Source organism: Sorex araneus, chromosome 2 (genome assembly GCF_027595985.1).
Source record: "Sorex araneus isolate mSorAra2 chromosome 2, mSorAra2.pri, whole genome shotgun sequence".
In the NCBI taxonomy this organism is placed as follows: Eukaryota; Metazoa; Chordata; class Mammalia; order Eulipotyphla; family Soricidae; genus Sorex; species Sorex araneus.
Window position 1 is genome coordinate 321746597 of NC_073303.1, and position 17837 is coordinate 321764433.

The following is a 17837-nucleotide window of genomic DNA, read 5'->3' on the forward strand; positions in this document are numbered from 1 at the left end:
CCCACTTCTCCCCCCTCCCGCCCGGCACCGACGAGCCCCCGGAGCCCGGCTCGATCACCCGGGGAGCCGCGGGGGCACAGGGGCTCCCCTGGCCCGGGACGCGGAGAGTCCGACGGCTGCAGGACCGAGTGAGTCTCGGGGCTGAGGCCCCGCGCGTGCTCCCGGCCTCTCCCCCTGTGCTCGGGACTCGGGGCCTGGTCTTCCTGGGACGGAACCGCGGGCTGGGCCCGCCTGGGTCTCGGGCCGGGGTCCGGTTTCCGGCTTGTTGGAGCAGGCTCGGGTGAGAGGACTCGCGCGCAGAGCCGGCGCCCGCAGCATCTCCCGTGTTCTGGCCTTGTTACAAGACTCCTGCTCGCAGGCGAACTGTTCCTTCCTGCAAACCGGAACCTCCGCTTAGAATTACGAGTCACCAACAGTATTACCACAAGTGACCAACAGTGTCGCGAGTAACGAACAGAAATTCATTTTAGCATTTTGAGTAACCGACAATATCCCGGAAACGAGTCATTTATTTGTTGAAAAGTCACAGTTACTTAAAGACTATGGTATATATAAGGGTCTTTTGCTTCTTAGTTTGCTGGTGTAGATTGGCAAACAAAACAAACAAAAAAATCCTATCTTTTAAAAAAGACACCATTTAAGATGAAAAATTTAATATATAAATAATTATTTTCATGGTGAACTCGGAGTAAACATTGTGGTCACGAGAAAAAAATAAAGGAAGCATTTTCCATCTGTATTTGGGAGGAGAGAGTTTAGATAACAATAGATTTGAAGTTAAAAATCAGTAGATAAAAGCTGTTTGCTCTCAATTATAGTTTGCAAACTGATATTTTTTTCTGGGTGGGCAATAGAAAAAAATAATGTGCACTTTTGGTTTTGGGATCACACGAAGCGGCGCTGGGAGGGGCTGCTTCCAGCTTTTGGGGGTCAGTGTTGTTCCAGGTGCTATTGGGGATGAGGCAGGGGCTGGGGTTTGAACTGGGGTGCCCGACATACAAAGCCTATGCCCCAGTGCTGAAAGCTGTCTCTCATACACATTTTTAATATACATAGTTTATACGATAGGAGCCCTGTCATTGAATCTGTCCTTTTTTTTTTAGCTTGGTGGGCCTCTGGCTATTTTTATTACTTCAAATAGTCAGTGGGGTTCTTGCCTGGATGCCACAGTGCAGGAGCCACTGTGCCATCCAACAAGTGATGCATTTTCCACTTTAATGATAGCAAACTGAATAAAAGATTTTTCAGAGAAATAAAACACTTAAAGCCTTTGAGAGGGGAGGCAGTACGGGGGTTTAGGCACTTGCCTTGCAGGGCTGGATTTAATCCTCAGCAACCTTGAGCACCTCTGGGATGATCCTTGAGCACAGAGCCAGGAATAAGCCCTAAACCCCGCTGGGTATGACCTTACTCCAAGAAAAAGGGTGAGAAAGGGGGCCGGAGAGATAGTACAGGAATAAGGAGCTTGCGTTGCATGCAGCTGGCCCTGGTTCCATCCTTGCCCCTCATGTTCTCCTACACACGACTAGGGGTCACCCCTGATTACAGATCCAGGACTAGTCCTGAACAGCAACCCCCCAGAGGTAAGAAGTAATTTTCCTCTCAGCAATACTCCTCTCATGAGCGCTTCGAAACCAGGGACCACAGGTGAAGGTCATAAGAAAGTGAGCCACAGCGTGACTGGGGGTGAGCAGGTAGGGGGAGTCAAGAGGAAGGGTTCTGCAGTCGGAGAAAAGCTGAGAAACACTACTCCCAATTTAGATTCCCAAGGCTCTAAAAAAAAAAAAAAGGATTTTCGGGGCTGAAGCTATAGTACAGCAGGTAGGGCATTTGCCTTGTACATGACTGACCTGGGTTCGATCCCCAGCATCTCATCTCATCCCCTGAGCACCCCTGGGAATAATTCCTGAGTGCAAAGCCAGGAGTCACCCCTGAGCATCACCAGGTGTGACCCAAAAATTAAAAAAAAAAAGATTTTCATCTGACAGGAAGCTCTCATTATAGAACATTGTTAGCTTGTATGTTCTCTGTATGCATGTTTGTGTCTTTTTTTTTTCCTTTTTAAAAAAAATTGTGGCAAAACATGCATAGCATAAAACTGACCATTTTAGCCACTGTTAGGTCTGGTTCGCTGTATATCAAGTGTATTTACTGCTCTGGTGCACTCACAGCTTCCCATTCCTGGAACTGTTTTATCTTCCCAAACCCCGATTTCCTATTCATTAAGTAACAATTTCTTTTCGCCCCCTGACTCAATTCTGGCAACCAGTATTTTACTTTCCATCTCTGGGAACTTCTCGGAGGTTCTGAGTGATGTCAGTGGACCCCACAGGTGGCTCACGTGAGTCGGGAGCAGAGAAAGACGGTCACCTCCCCACCCGCCTCTGCCACCCAGGACCCGCTCTGGAGACTAGGACTGGGAAAGTGTGAGCTTTCCTGAGGCTGACAAACCTGAGCCCCCGCACCCCGCCTGCCACACCAGGTGGCCGTTAGGCCGCACCTGAAGTCCGCCTTGTTCTTCCAGGCATGGGGCTTGATCCTCACCACCCAATTTCTTGGGGAGTCACAGACTCAGGCTGGAGAGAGAGAGGATTTGCTCTTTGCAGGGACAGTGAGGCCAGTCCCAGGCCTTACCCAGGGTTTTCAAGGTTCCTGTCTGGCCTTGCAGAAAGGAATTTCAGGAGTAGACAAGCAGTGAAGTAAACAGATTTTATTTGGAGGGTTTTTGAAGGGGTTGGTGTGTGTGTGTGTGTGTGTGTGTGTGTGTGTGTGTGTGTGAGAGAGAGAGAGAGAGAGAGAGAGAGAGGAGAGAGAGAAACAGGCTCAAGAGAGACATGTGCTTCTCCAAGGGAGGAGAGAGCCCTATACATTTCATATCTAACACCCCAGCATTAGATATGGGAGCATGAAAGTACACATCTCAAGAGGGAGAGGGGAGATGCAGGTGACACATGTGTTCGGTTGCCACATGTGCTTGGCCAAGTGGGCACAAGCAGCATATGGGCTCGGGCCAGATATGTGCACGCCCCCTTGTTCAGGGTGGCTTTTATAGGGTTTTTCAAGGTGTTCCCACGTGGGGCTCCTTCCTAGATAAGAGTCTGCTGCTAAGTGAATGGGTGTGGCCTTTGAAATTTCTTTTCTTGACCTTTGGGCTGAGTCACTAAAGTTAATCATGACTGAGGGAGAGGTCAGAGGGTATTCGAGGGATTCCTTCATGGCAGAGGGCCAGTCTTCTCAGGGTCCGCCGCTGAAGGTCTTACCTCTGGTCTTGCTTTCTGTATCCACAAGGTGGGTCAGCCTTAGAACTTTCCTTCCCAGAAATTTCATTGCCATCGTGTGTGGGGGGGAAGTGGGGGTCCCTAACCTACCTGCCCTGCCCGTATCATGAGTGCCTCAGCTAAGCCCACTCAGCAGCCTTTCTTGTTCTCTGACTGCCCTTTTCACTTAGTATAATGACCTTGCAGATGACAACATTCTTGAGTGTTAGTAAAATAAACACAATGTAGACGTTTCTGCAAAGTTTCTGTCTTCAACCCAACTGTAATAGAATGTTGCTTTGCTTTGGATTTTGTTTTGAGCAGGCTCACAGGGTCCTCTGAGCACAGCCAGGAGTAGGCCTGAGTACCCCTGGGTGTGGCCCAGCAAAGGCAGAGCAAAATAAAATGATAAAGTTGCTACCAGCATTTGTTTGCAGTGTGTGTGTGTGTGTGTGTGTGTGTGTGTGTGTGTGTGTGTGAGAGAGAGAGACTTAAAACTTCTTTGGGCAAATACCAAAGGGCTTGTTTGCTGGATCATGGGATAAAAGTCTGCGTAGACAAACTGTCTTCCCTAGTGGCTGCCTCACTTCCCAGTCCCACCATCAATGAGTGTGAGTTCCTGTTGGTCCATGTCCTTGCAGTATTTGTGTTGTCAGTGTTAAGGATTTTGACCGTGCCGATAGGTGTGTAGTGCTGTCTCCAATATACATGTCTAGGCATGAAACTCAAGTAGGTGACCCCACTGGTGCCTCATGTGAGGTGCAGAGGAGAGAGATGGTCACTTTCTCCCAGCCCACCTCTGCCACCCCAGCACCACCTGGGAAGGCTGGGACTCATAAATTCTGTGATGAGCCCCTGCACGGCACAGGACAGAGCCCTGCCAGCCCCCCCAGGGGCCATCAAGCTACACCTGACAGCTTCTTGGTCTTCTCAGTCCTACGCTTTCCCCAGTGTTGCTGGGCTTCTGTTTCACCTTGCAGGAAGAAGTTATCAGTGAAGTAAAACAGATTTTATTTGGAGGGTTTTAGGAAGAGGAAAGGGGGTGGGGGGAGATATATATATATGTATATATCAGAGAGAGAAAGAGAGAGAGAGAGAGAGAGAGAGAGAGAGAGAGAGAGAGAGAGAGAGAGAGAGAGAGAGAGAGAGAGAGAGAGAGAGAGAGAGAGGCTCCTTGAAAAGCGGAGAGAGCCTTACACACATTCCTGCATGAGATATGGAGATATGAAAGCATGAAATCACACGTTTTAAGAGGGGAGATATGGGCTGCAGTCGACACATGTGCTTGGCCACGTGGGCACAAGCAGCACACAAGCTCGGGCAGCATCTATGTGCCTTTCCTTCATTCAAGGTGGCTCTTACAGGGTTTCTCCACTCCACCCCATGTGGGGCTTTCTAGCTAAGTAGGAGTTCAATACTAGGGTTGTTGTAGAGCTGGGTGTGGTCTTATCTGCAACTACTTTTCTTTCTTCCTTTTTTCTTTTTAATCAAGGGATGACTTTCTTTTTAATCAAGGGATGATCGCAGCTAGGGAGCTGCTCTGCTACATATGAAACCCTGGTCCAGAAGCAGGTCAGCAATGGTTTAGCACCAGGTTTCCCACGAATGTGCATTGCGTGACTGGCGAGGGGGCGACCACTTTTCCAGCCACATCCCGATTCCCGAGAGAAGCGGCTCTCCTCACCGGACCCTGGTCCGGACGCAGGCCCGCCAGTGGGGACAGCGCGGGACTGGCTAACCGGGGTCCACAGAGGCAGCCCGAGGCGCTGCCGTGTTGTTCGCCTGGGCGGGATTCTGACTTAGAGGCGTTCAGTCATAATCTCACAGATGGTAGCTTCGCCCCATTGGCTCCTCAGCCAGGCACATACACCAAGTGTCTGATCTGCGCACAACTCCTTTTCTTGAGCTTTGTTCCTGCTGGATCCTCTCAGGGTGGGTCCAGCCTTCTTGGTCTGGCTAGCCGAGCCTCCAGGGTTAATCAGATTAAAGGAAGGAATTGCGGGTTCTCAAAGATTGTAAATCTGTAAAACTGTACCTGTATTTCATGGTGATTCATTCAAAACAAAAACAAAAACAAAAAACCAACCTCAAGGCTTTTCCTTCAGGCCCTATCTTTAGGGAGGGGCCCAGCCTCCTCAGGGTCTGCTGTTGGAGAAGGTCCTGTCAGGTCTGGCTTCCAGTATCCACAGGGAGGGCCAGCCTTAGGACTAGCAGCTTTATTACTTCCCAGAAATCTCATTGTCTTGAGGCCCTTCCCTGTCTACTGCCTATATCAGAATGAATCCAGAAGTCAAATTAATTTAACACATTTATCACCTCACATTGTTACCTCAGTGTGTGTGAACACATGAGACTTTCTTACCTCTGATCACTTTAAAAATCATGTTATCTGTCCTCTTACTCAGTTTTAAGAGTTCTCTCTCCTCGGTAGTATCCTTTGTTAGATGTTTCTGTTCCAAGTGCTTTCTCCCGGGGCCTGTGTCTCTATCTCTCTCCAACATGTTGCTCATTTGTGTGTGTGGCTCTTGAACCCAGTGCCTCACACAGTAAGCCAGGTGCGCTACCACTCCACCTCAACCCCCGCTCATCTGCCACGCCACCACAATCCCAGTCCATCTGGCCCCTTTTTTAAAAAATTTTTGCTTTTTGGGTCACACCTGGTGATGCTCAGGGGTTAGTCCTGGCTCTGCACTCAGGAATTACTCCTGGCGGACCTATGGGATGCTGGGAATAGAGCGCAGGTTGGCCATGTGCAAGCAAACGCCCAACCCTCCGTGCTATTACTGCAGCCCCCATCTTACCCATTTCTAAGTGTAGAGTTCAGCTGTGGCAGAAACTAAGGGTCAGGGCAATGGCAGATGTGCTAGTGTGTGCATGCAAGCACAGGGAGAGGGCTCAGATGCTGGAGCGTGCCAATGCAAGCATGGAGCCCCAGGTTCGACCCCCAGTGCCTACAGCTGCTCCCCCCTGTGCTGCCAGGTGTAGCCCTGATGGCCCCTGAGTTCCTGAGATTTACTCAGTGCTTCCAGCCGAGAATGCAGGTTCAGAGGAAAGCTTCGTACTTATACATGTAGCTGGTGTGCCTAATCATCACTGGGCTTACTACAGTTGGGGTCACACTTAAGGCTCACCTTTGGTGAAGGTGACTTCAGATAGCATTAGAAGGTGCCACCTGGCGCGCGGGTGCAGGAAGCAGCTGTGTCCAGGACACTGGGTCTCGAGAGTCTCTCCGTGGCTCTTTGACTGCGCCCCGGCCCGTCAGGCAGTCCCTCCACATCCTGGCTCATCTGCTCAGGAGGCGCACCGGGGTTTGCTTTCTGAAAGTACTTTCCTGAATATTATTCCCTCAACAAGCTGCCGTCAGTGGCGGGGAGGGGAGATGCTGTGATGACCAAGGGGGTGTGGAGTGTGGCTGGGGGTCTCTCCCATTCCGCCGAGCTGTGCTCGCTGGTGGGCGTCATAACCCGACGAGGTGCTGGCAGGGGCAAAGCGAGACTTTCCCCATAGCACTAGTTTCCTTTGCACCTGCCAAGATCAGAGGGCCTTTTGCTCTGTGTGTGTGTGTGGGGGGGGGGAGTTGGGATGAGGGGTGTCTACACTCTGCTGTGGGCAGGGAAGAGGTTGAGTACACCCACACACTGCAGAGGTGGGGGTATCTACACTCTGCAGCATAGGGTGGGGTGTCCACACTCTGCAGGGGTGGGGTGGGTGGAGAAGAGGTGAGAGGTGGAGGGTGTGTTGACTCTGTAGGGGCGGGGTGGGGCAAGTGGGTGAGGGGTGGAGTGAGAGGCTACATGCAGGAGCGGGCTGGGGAGGAGTGGACTTGATCTTCATCGCTACCTCTGGGGGGCTGCAGATTTCCTTCTGTCCTGTCAGAAAAGGAGGCAACAGTCTTGGCCCAAGATTGGCTTGGAACTTGGCACAGGAAGTGAGGTTCCCCCATCTTCCCCCGCCCCCTCACGTTGGTAGGCCTGACTTCTCATTACCCAACCCGAGATTTGCTGTGCTGTTTCCAGGGCGAGACGGGATCCCCCTCCCCTCTAAGTGCTGGAAATCACGTCATGAGGCTAAACGGGCTTTGAAAAATTGGATTCATGGGGCCAGAGCGATAGTACAGCGGATAGTGAGTTTGCCTTGCGCGCGGCAGACCCGGGTTCGATCCCCGGCATCCCATATGGTCCCCCAAGCACTGCCAGGAATAATTCCTGAATGCAGAGCCAGGAGTAACCCCTGTGCATTGTGCCGGATGTGACCCAAAAAAGAAAAAAAAAATTTTGATTCACATAATGTTGAAGGTTTGCTGGCTTGGTAAAGTCATGGGCAAGGGCGGTTGACTCAAGAAAAGTGTTTGTGGGGCTGGAGAGATAGCACAGCGGGTGGGGCGTTTGCCTTGCACGCGGCCGACCCGGGTTCAAATCCCAGCATCCCATATGGTCCCCTGAGCACGGTCAGGGGTAATTCCTGAGTGCAGAGCCAGGAGTAACCCCTGTGCATTGCCGGGTGTGACCCAAAAAGCAAAAAAAAAAAAAAAAAAAGAAAGAAAAGTGTTTGTAACTCTACCCTACCCACCTCACCACCAGCTCTCGGGGGCTTCTCCAAGGGCACAGAAACAGACATGCAGTGAGATGTGCTGTGCCCAGTGGTGCTCAGCAAACCTTCAACATTATGTGAAGGGAGAACAGGGGCTTGAAGAGCGAGCGCTGAGTGACCTCCTGAAGGACCATTTATAGTCTGGCCACATGGAATTTTCCGGAGTTTTGCACAGTGAGAGTTAATCTGGGCATCGTCACAGGCCAGCCTAGCACTGTAGATGGTGCGTCATCTCATCCTCTGTTGAGCTTCATAATCTCACGGGTTCTTCTGCACTTTCTCCTTTCTGAGGGGTTCACCCTTCTGTGGGTGGGTCCTTAGGTTTCTGCCTCTGGGTGAGGCCTTAGTTTCTTCTCTCCAAAGGTCTGAGGACAGTGTCAAAGGAATGTGGCCTGTGTGCCTCTGGGCTACTTCCAGGCCAGGAAAGCTCTGAAATTTTATCATTTTTCTGTGCATTGACAGTGGGCAGCAGTGCATCGCCACGGTCCCCTTACGTGTCTGCCCACAGCAGCGTCTTCTCAAGAAAACCTGTAGTGACAGCAGCTAACTTGCTTGCTCCCCCTCTTACTTTTGTACTTTTCCCCTCCCCCTTTCTTCCTTTCTTCTTCCCCTCTTCCTTCATTCCACATCTAGCCAAATGGCTCTGTGTAGGATATTTTTAATGCCTTTGTGGAAAAGAGAACATCAAAGTTTGAGGGAAGAGACACAGGGTCCCCCAGACACGACAGGAGTGATCCCTGTGTGCAGAGTCAGGAATAAGCCCTAGTACAGTGGGCATAGCCCCCAAACAAACAAACAAACAAACAAAACCCCTTGAAACCTAGGAAACTTATATTTGTTCATTTTTTTTTTGTCTGCATGCCTACCTGATGGCTCTTTAAAAAAAAAATTGGGGGGCCATGCCTAGCAGTGTTCAGGGCTGGCCAGGCTATATCTCTACCCCCTGGACTGTGGCTCTCGCACCCCCAGTGTCTCTTCCTGTCTGCGTTGGCTAGTCAGTCGTTCACTGCCATTGAGCCCAGGGGAGCTGTCGTGCCATGAGTGAGGGCTGGAGATCCGGGGTGTACAGGCTTGTCTGGGGAGTGCGGGGCGTCCCTGCAGGGCTGTGTGTGAAGGCCTGCCTGCCTTTCCCCAGACCCTTGGTCTCCCCTGGCAACCTGGCGCTTAGTCATTGCAGCTGAAACCAGCTTCTCGCCCGGGGAAGACGTGGGTGTGGAGATGATTCAGCCATCATTCTGGTTTGGGTTTCAGAACAGAGGGAGCCAGGGAGGCCTAACGTGGGGCCCCCTGGTTTTGTTCCTGTGTTTGGAAAGAATTCCATGGTTAATTCACTTACAGCTGGTAGTTTACTCAGGGAGAAATATTGTAAAGAAGGAAGGCTGGTGTGCTCTGAGGGAGAATGAAGAACAATTTTATTTGAACAAATTTAAGTTTCATAGGTGTTAAGGTTTTGTTTTGTTTGTTTTGTGTTGGGGCTGTGCCCAGTGGTGCTCAGGGCTGGCTGCAGTCTCTGCACTCAGGAGTCACCCCTGGTGGGTTTGGAGAGCCGGAGATGGGACCTGGCTTGGTGGCGTGCAAGGCAAACGCCCTACCTGCTGTATGATCTCTTCAGCCCCTCAAGGGTGTTTGCTTTTCTTCTAAATTATTTACTTATGTTCTCTCTCTCTCTCTCTCTCTCTCTCTCTCTCTCTCTCTCTCTCTCTCTCTCTCTCTCTCTCTCTCTGCTGTATCACTATTGCTTCGACCCTTGTTATCATCTTACTGTACTCAGTTACCACATGTCACCACTGCCAAAATGCCTCGGCCAATAACCGAATATCATTTCCAGTTTACCTCATTTTACTCCCTCCCTTTCCCCTACTATCCCTTCTCGCCCCTCCCCCCCTTTGGTAATCTGTTTTGAGATCTAGGATCAAGGGTTTCTTACAGTTTGGTGTGTCTGTTCCCATGCCTTTTTTACGAGATTTTCTGGTATTTGACTTCTTCTGATTTATGCCACCTGACATAGCCTCCAGTTCTATCCCTGTTGCAGTGACGTGCATGATCTCTCATCTTTTCTTGCAGCTTCAGAGTCCTCTGTCGTGTAGATGTACCACAACTTCTTTATGCATTCATCTGCCACTGGATTGTTATGCATTCCAATTATGCCATTGGAATGTTACTCATTCATCTGCTACAGGGTTGTTTCCATATCCTGGCTATTGCAGTATGTACATAATCTTTTCAATAACATATATCTTTTCAAGTGATCATTTAAAAAATTATTTTATTGTATTTATTTTTATAAGGTTTTTAAAAATTGTTAATTAATTGGACGGGAGCAATAGCACAGCGGGTAGGGCGTTTCCCTTGCATGCGGCTGACCTGGGTTTGATTCTTCCATCCATCTCGGAGAGCCCAGCAAGCTACTGAAAATATCTCACCTGCATGGAAGAGCCTGGCAAGCTCCCTGTGGCATATTCGATATGCTAAAAACAGTAACAACAAGTCTCACAATGGAGACGTTACTGGTACCCGCTTGAGCAAATCGATGAACAGTGGGACAACAGTGCTACAGGTTTTATTAATTGACCGTGAGGCACAGTAACAAAAATCTCATGTTGAACTTTCATCATACGGTCATCTAACACCCATCCCTTCCACCACCAAAATCCCCAGCTTCCCCCCAATTCACACCTCCCCCTGCCTGTTTAACAGACAATTTGCAGAGTATTCTTTCTCTACTTTAGTTACCTTCGATATTTCAAGACCAGTCCTACCACCCCTCATACCTGCCCGAAATGCAATGCTACACAATGTGTTTTGTATTGCTTGTTATGGATATAGTATAATATTGCAAGAGCGGCTGCGCGCTCAAGGAATTCTAAGATTTTAATAATTAGGGTTTGAAGTAATCACTGCAGCAAGTTGCTCGGGTTGGAGATTTATCTCTGTGTCTCTGGATCGTGGCCATGTGGGAGCTTAAGTAGAAGGTGGGCAGACGTGGCATCATCTCTGCGTCTTATCAGGGTGGGGGGAAGGATGGCCCACTCCTCCCCTGTCCTTCGAGACTTGGGATTTGCCATCTTGCCACCACCTTGAACTCGTACCTGGTGCTTCTCGCTGGCTTCTAGAAACTGGCGACTCCTGGGGCTCTTAGAGGGCAGGCAGAGGGATAGCACCCACCCCCGTCTGGAGCAGCCCAGCGGAGAAGGGGTTTTGCAAAGTCCAGGGCCATCTCTGCCGCAAGTTGCTCAGATCTGAGATTCATCTGTGTGCCCTCAAATGATCATTTTCATGCTTCGGGAGTCGATGCCAGAAGAGGCTCACTGGGTCACATGCTAGTTCACGGTGAACCGGCATGAATGAAGTCTCCTTTTGAATAACAACCCAACCAACACTGGTTGTTTCCAATCTTTAAAAAAATTTTTTTTCTTTTGATTTTGGGGCTACTCTTGGTGGTCCTTAGAGCTTCCTTCTGGCGGTTTTGCGAGCTTCTCTGTGTTCAAGGAACCATATGTGGTGATAAGTATGAAACTCAGATTAGCTATGTACAAGGCAAGTGCCCTGCCCACTGCCCTATCTCTTCAGTGTGCCAGTCTTTTCGACATATGTCATTCTCACTGTCACACCTTTTTTTTTTTAGTTGAAGTGCTCAGGAGAATTTAACCCTTTTGTCATGCTTACTTGGCTCAGGTGTGGTTGAAAATAGTATGTGGTATGGGGAAGTGCAGAGACAGAGTGGAATAAGTTAGGCCAAGAAGTGACTCCAGGCTCAAACAGCTGCCAGGAGTGCATTCAGCATGTGGGACATTAGGGATTTCAACTCTCAACCACATGCTAGAAAAAGCACTTGCTATTTCCTCTGGGCCCCCTCCTCATCACTTTTGGGGATGTTTCAAAAGTGTTGGTGTTAATTATTTAAATATTTACAGTTTTCCAGGGAGTCCATTTAGTGGATTTCAAGTTTGACAAGACAGACAGAGAGAATGGGAGAACCAGCATGCCCTAAGGTAACCAGCTTGTTCTAGCAAGTCTTCAGTTTAAGTTAAAAGGGGGATGAGGGGCTGGAGAGAGTATGATGGATAAGGCGCTTTCTTTGCACACAGCCAATCCTGGTTCAGTCCCTGGCACCCTACAGGGTCCAGGAGCCCTGCCAGGAGCAATCCCTTTGCGCAGATCCAGGAGTAAGCCCTGAAGGTTGCCAGATGTGATCTCAAAAGACGTCAATAAAAGGCTTTGGGGCAGAGAGGAGGAAGGAAGGGTCTCGAGTTTGGTGTGAATTTTCAGAGTAGAATTCCAGGAAACGCAGTTGATCCTAGATTATTTGCAAAATTGCATTGGTTCTCTAGCTGAAAGTGCCTAATAAAAACCGAGTATTTCTTCCCTCATCCCTTTTAAATCAAGTATTCACTATAGATGCAATTTCCATGCAGGGGAAGGATAAAGACAGAGGAGGCATTGTCCCCAGAACCATTTTATTCTCTGTTATCATTTCATTTCCTGAGAAACCACAGATGGAAATGAATGTTTAAGAGGACAGTGTGATAATTGCCAGCCCTCAGTTGGAATAACTCCATAGAGGTTTCCTCATGTATCCATTTCTGAAGCTATTTCTGATTCTGAGTATGCTTTGAAGCTTTGATAAAGCTCAAGATATTTGCTCTGGCTTATTTTGGCACGCTACCTGTGGCATATTCGGTAAACCAAAAAACAGTAGCAACAAGTCTCACAATGGAGACGTTACTGGTGCCCACTTGAGCAAATCGATGAAAATGGGATGACAGTGACAGAAGTTTAAAAAAATACCCACATCTCAGTGGTTGCTTATTACAGAACACTACTGTAAAATAAGCTAGGGATTTTTAGAGGTTCTGAATCTTAGTCTTAGTTCCTGTGCAAATGTGAATTTTGAAGACTGAATTTCACAGAGATTAGTTTTGACCTTAATACACATCAGAGTGTTGGGGACTTTTTTTGGGAAAAGGGAGAGGGGGAGGCACACCTGGCAATGCTCAGGGGTTACTCCTGGCAGTGCTCTGGAGTCCAAATGGGATGCAGGGGATTGAACCTGGCCTGGATGCATGCAAGGCAAGTGCCTCCCTGCACAGCGTACTGTCTCTCAGGCTCCTGCATTCCCAGGGTTTCTGCAGCACATTGCCCATGAATCTTCACTTCTTTTGGATTGAGAAGTGCTGAACTTACACCTAAGGTAACATACTTCAAGAGTTGTACCGCCTGCTGACTTTGAATGTTCTGGACGCATAGTGAATCTTTTGGGGATTCCAAGATAATATTTGATGATTTTCCTTATTTTGTATCCTGCCTTAAAGATCTGTATAATTGGGGATGTGATGGTAGAAAATGTACACAGTGAAGAGACAGGTGCTGGGATACCGTATAACTGAAAAGCAATCTTGAACAGCTTTGTAACTGTGTATCTCCTGGTAATTCAGTTAAAAGAAAATCTGTGTAACACATTCATTTTTGATGATTTTTCCAAAGTAGTAACCAAATGGATGCATCTTAGGATAAATAAGAATATCATTCTAATGCTGTTATTCTGGCAAATGGATGTATAGAGACGTCCTAGGAAACGAATTGCCTTAGTAGTATGTGACATATTACCTTCGTTAGAGTACAAGGCAATTATTGAGTGCAGACTAAAGGATTTTGAGAGACTCCAGCTTTTAACAGAGGGAGGTAGTGATGGTATTACAAAAAATATCCCAATCTTTTTTTTTTTTTTTTTTTGCTTTTTGGGTCACACCCAGCGATGCTCAGGGGTTACTCCTGGCTTTGTACTCAGGAATTACTCCTGGCAGTGCTTGGGGCACCATATGGGATGCCGGGGATCGAACCCAGGTCGGCTGCGTGCAAGGCAAACGCCCTACCCGCTGTGCTATCGCTCCGGCCCCATATCCCAATCATTTTTCTTCTCTTTTTCCTTTAGGCACATGGCTAAGGCTTGGACACCATCTGACTTGAACAGAGCTCTACAGTCCTTTTCAGGGTGGTTTCCAGACGGACATAGTCTTGGTTGCTGACACTCCGGAGCAGGGAGATGGCAACCAGACCAAACTTCGGAAAGCAGAGGTTTCCGTTGTTAAAAAGAAGAAGTTTTTTGCTTTTGAAACTTCTAGCTCTTGTCTTCACAGTGCTTCTATTTTGTGAATTTTTAATCTATTACATAGTGATCTCTCAGTGTGATTGGCCAGAGTTGAAAACTCCAGTCAGTGATGGGCAGCGCGAGAGACCAGAGCCAGTGCTGAAAGCTATGTTCTTGGCCGACACCCACTTGCTTGGACAAATCAGAGGCCACTGGTTTGACAAATTACGAAGGTAAGAGTGAGAGTCAGGAACCTTCCCTTTTCCTTTTGCAGGAGTGTTCGTGTTGGTGGGGGGAAGGTGGGAATGCCCAGCAGTGCTCCGAAGCTGCTCCTGGCTCAGGGGTCAAGGGTTGCCCCTGTTGGTATTCAGGCCACGGACCCTAAGGCTGGGAACCAGAGCTGGACTGCTTGCATGCAAAGCATGTGCCTTGCCCATTGAGCTCTCTCTCTTGCTCTCTTTCTGAAAGTCCGCAGACAGAAAGAGGAGCTTGGCTCCTCCTCGTGCCACCTGCCCAAATCTCCTCCCTCTGTAAAGGGAAACCAGATCCCCGCTGTCTGTGAGCACCATGACTTATTATTCCGTTCACCAGTGGATGGACACTCGGGTTGCTTCGACCTCTTGACTATGAGTAACACTGCATTGAAAGGTGCTTTCAGCTACTGGCTGGAAATTCTCTGGTTGCTGCTGCCCTGTATCTGCCTCCTCTTCCTTCCAGTGGCAGCATCTGTGCTTCTCTGAATGGGTGTTTGTTATTGCCTGCGCTTCACCTCTGGAATGCCTTAGATATAGATGAAACTTGGTGCTAGCTGGGAGGCTAGTTACTTTCTTTCCCTGGAGGTGAGAGAAGGAGGGAGGAGTAGAAAGGTGGAGAAATGAGGAGTTCACCTTTGGAATTAGCAGGAGGGCAGCCTGCTTGCTTCTCTTCTGACACCCACAATGAATCATTTCTAATCAGTACATGGGAATGTCTGGTGGATCATTGGGCAGGGAGCAAAGGTCATTCAAGTTCATCTGTTTTGTCTTTGTCAATTCCCAATAGCTACTCAGGAAGCCTGGAGCAATCTCATCCATGATTCTTGGCCAACTGACCCATTGGTTCAATGTGGGGGGTCTGTGATGCCAGGGATTACCTGGTACGGGTAGGTTACCTCCCAGCGGTGCTAGGGAGAAAGGAGGTAGTCTCCAGGGCTGCACCTGGAGATGCTTGGGGGATCATGTTGTGCTGTGCTGGGGATTGAAACAGTGTCAGTCTCATATTGCTCCATGGTTGGCAACTTGCTTCATGAGCTGGGTAGAAGGCAGCTGGAATAGAGAAGGGATCACTAAGAAAATGATGGTTGGAGGAATCGGTCAGGATGGGAGAGGTTGCTGAAAGTAGATAAAGGACCAAACATGATGACCTCTCAGTATCTGTATTGCAAACCATAATGCCCAAAAATAAAGAGAAAGTATGGGGGAAATTGTCTGCCCTGGAGGCAGGGAGAGGGCTGAGAAGGTGTGTGGGGGGGGGCATTACTAGGGACATTGGTGATGGAAAATGTGCACTGGTGGAGGGATGGATGTTTGATCATTGTATGACTGAAACTCAAACATGAAAGCTTTGTAACTGTATCTCATAGTGATTCAGAAATAAACAGTTTCAGGGACTGGAGTGATAGCACAGCAGGTAGGGCGTTTGCCTTGCACGCAGCCGACCTGGGTTCGATTCCCAGCATCCCATATGGTCCCCTCAGCACCATCAGGAGTAATTCCTGGGTGCAGAGCCAGGAGTAACCCCTGTGCATCACCGGGTGTGATCCAAAAAAGCAAAAAAGATATAAAAAATAAAAAAATAAAGAAACAGTTTTAGTCTCGTGCAAGGTAGATGCCTTAACTCCAGTACTGTCTCTCCTGCTCCTTCACCTTTTTTGTATGTGTATATTTGTTTGGTCTCTGGGGCAGCATGAGGTGACGAGAGTCTCACTGAGTGTTCCACGTGCAAGCATGTACTCTGGCCTTGGAGTTCTCTTCCTCACCTTCAGTGGCCCTTTCAGTGTGCCTAGGTGGGTTCCCCTCAGGAATCAGACTCATGCCTGACTGTTCTCTGTTGGTGTCAAGGGAATGGCAGATGGAACGAGCCTTCCAGACCGCTTTGTGGATGCTGCAGCCGGAAGTTGTCTTCATTCTGGGAGACATTTTTGATGAGGGGAAGTGGAGCTCTTTTCAGGTAGGACCCTGGAATCCAAGTACCGCATTCTGTTCTGAGGGCAGGGCACAGCCTCCACGTAATTTCAGCGAGACGGAAAGTTTGCTTAGTTTGTCAGTATGGAAGATGGAGAGTCCCCCTGGAGGGCTGTTAATGTCTTTTCAGCATCAGTAGTTAGGTTGGCTAATCTCATCTTTGTGTAAAAGGTACGTAGAGTAGTCAGACATCAGTGTGTTGAAATGAACATCTCAACAATGAATGAACCTCTTAGAAAGTGGAAATTTAGGCGAGAGGGGCCATATTAACATGTATGTTTCACTTTTTATTCTTTTATTTAACCATCATATTAAAAAATTGCATTTCAAAGTTAGAGATTTTTGCCCCAAAAGTTACTTGCCACTTTTTTTTTTACTTGCCTCTGAGTGAGAGGTGTAGATGAAGGAGTTTGATATGAGGTCCCTTTGCCTTAAGGGAATATTGAGGTGATGAAAGTGTTCCCACAAACCAAAGAGAAAGTCTTATCTTATAGAAGGCTTTGCTGGAATTAATTGGGTGGGACGAGAAGGGGAGGCAGAGAAGAGGGAGACAGAGAGAAACAGAGACAGAGAGAAGAAGGAGGAGGAGGAGGAGAAGGAGGAGACGGTGGAGGCGGTGGCAAGGTCGCAAATGGGTTTGGAAGGCATTTTCTTTAGGTAAAGGGCATTTTAAAAAATTATTGGTATTTCCCAGGACAATTCAAAATTGAAAGGAAGTCTTCGTCCAGATGTGATAGAAAATCACTGTCTATAAGGTTGCAATTCTATTATGTTATTATAATAGAATATGAGGTAATGGAAATGGTCTACATAAAAACTAGTTATAAAATGAGGTTGGCGAGATGTTTCTTTTGCAAATTTTCTAATTGTATGGGAGTCTAATTTTTAACTGTTTATTAAAATGAAGTCTTTTATTTAGGATTCTCTAACCAGCATATTTCTAATAATTGGGCTATAGTAAATACTCTTGGACAGAATTAACACTAAGAGGTTTATTGCCTACTTTACAGTGTCTGTCCAACAGATATTTTTAAGATTTAATAATCACCAATGTATTTCTCAAGCTTTAATATTCTAAGCAAATGGTAGAGCAGTTGTAAAATTTTTCTTGATTAAAAAAACTTTTTAAATTGAATCACTGTGAGATACACAAATACAAAGTTGTTCATGATTGGGTTTCACTCTTAAAATGTCCCAACGCCCATCCCTTCACCAGTGTACATTTCCCACCACCAATGGCCCTAGGTACCCTCCTGCCCCTCCAGTTGTGAAATGTTTGTCTTTCTCCCATGTCCGTCAGTTCTCATTACCCCAGTGATGGCCATAAGGAAATGTTCTCACTGAGGCGTGTGCTCATCGTGGCTGGGTTGAGACACATGAACAGTTGACTTGGCACTTCCAAAGAACTGACTGCAGCATGCTCAGGCCTACAGCCATTGCTCAACCTCAGGTCCAGGCATAGTTTTCAAAGGCCTGGAAATGACAAGAGGTGTTTGAATCAAATATTCTGGTCATTATCAGTTAATGTTTTAAGATGATGGGGGAGGAAGACCATTGAGCTAAAACTTGACCTTTTCCTAAGAAAAAAGAAAAAGAAGTCGGAAATAGAGTCAGAAATTCTGAGTTCCACATGATCCTTTTGAACTTTTGGTATTGTACAAGGATAACTTCTCACCATCA

The 17837-nt window shown here is 47.9% G+C and overlaps 1 protein-coding gene across 3 annotated transcripts in view; it reads left to right on the forward strand.

Moving 5' to 3' along the window:
- The window catches only part of MPPE1 (metallophosphoesterase 1), a 26893-nt gene continuing 9056 nt past the window's right edge, over positions 1-17837 (forward strand). For 2 of the 3 annotated variants that reach the window (XM_055127645.1, XM_055127647.1), the window contains exons 1-4: positions 1-128; positions 11762-11839; positions 13780-14168; positions 16035-16143. In XM_055127645.1, the coding sequence (XP_054983620.1) occupies positions 13891-14168; positions 16035-16143 (387 nt within the window). In that variant the 5' untranslated portion in view covers positions 1-128; positions 11762-11839; positions 13780-13890. The remainder of the gene's footprint in view (positions 129-11761; positions 11840-13779; positions 14169-16034; positions 16144-17837) is intronic. The other variant, XM_055127646.1, reaches the window with a different exon arrangement.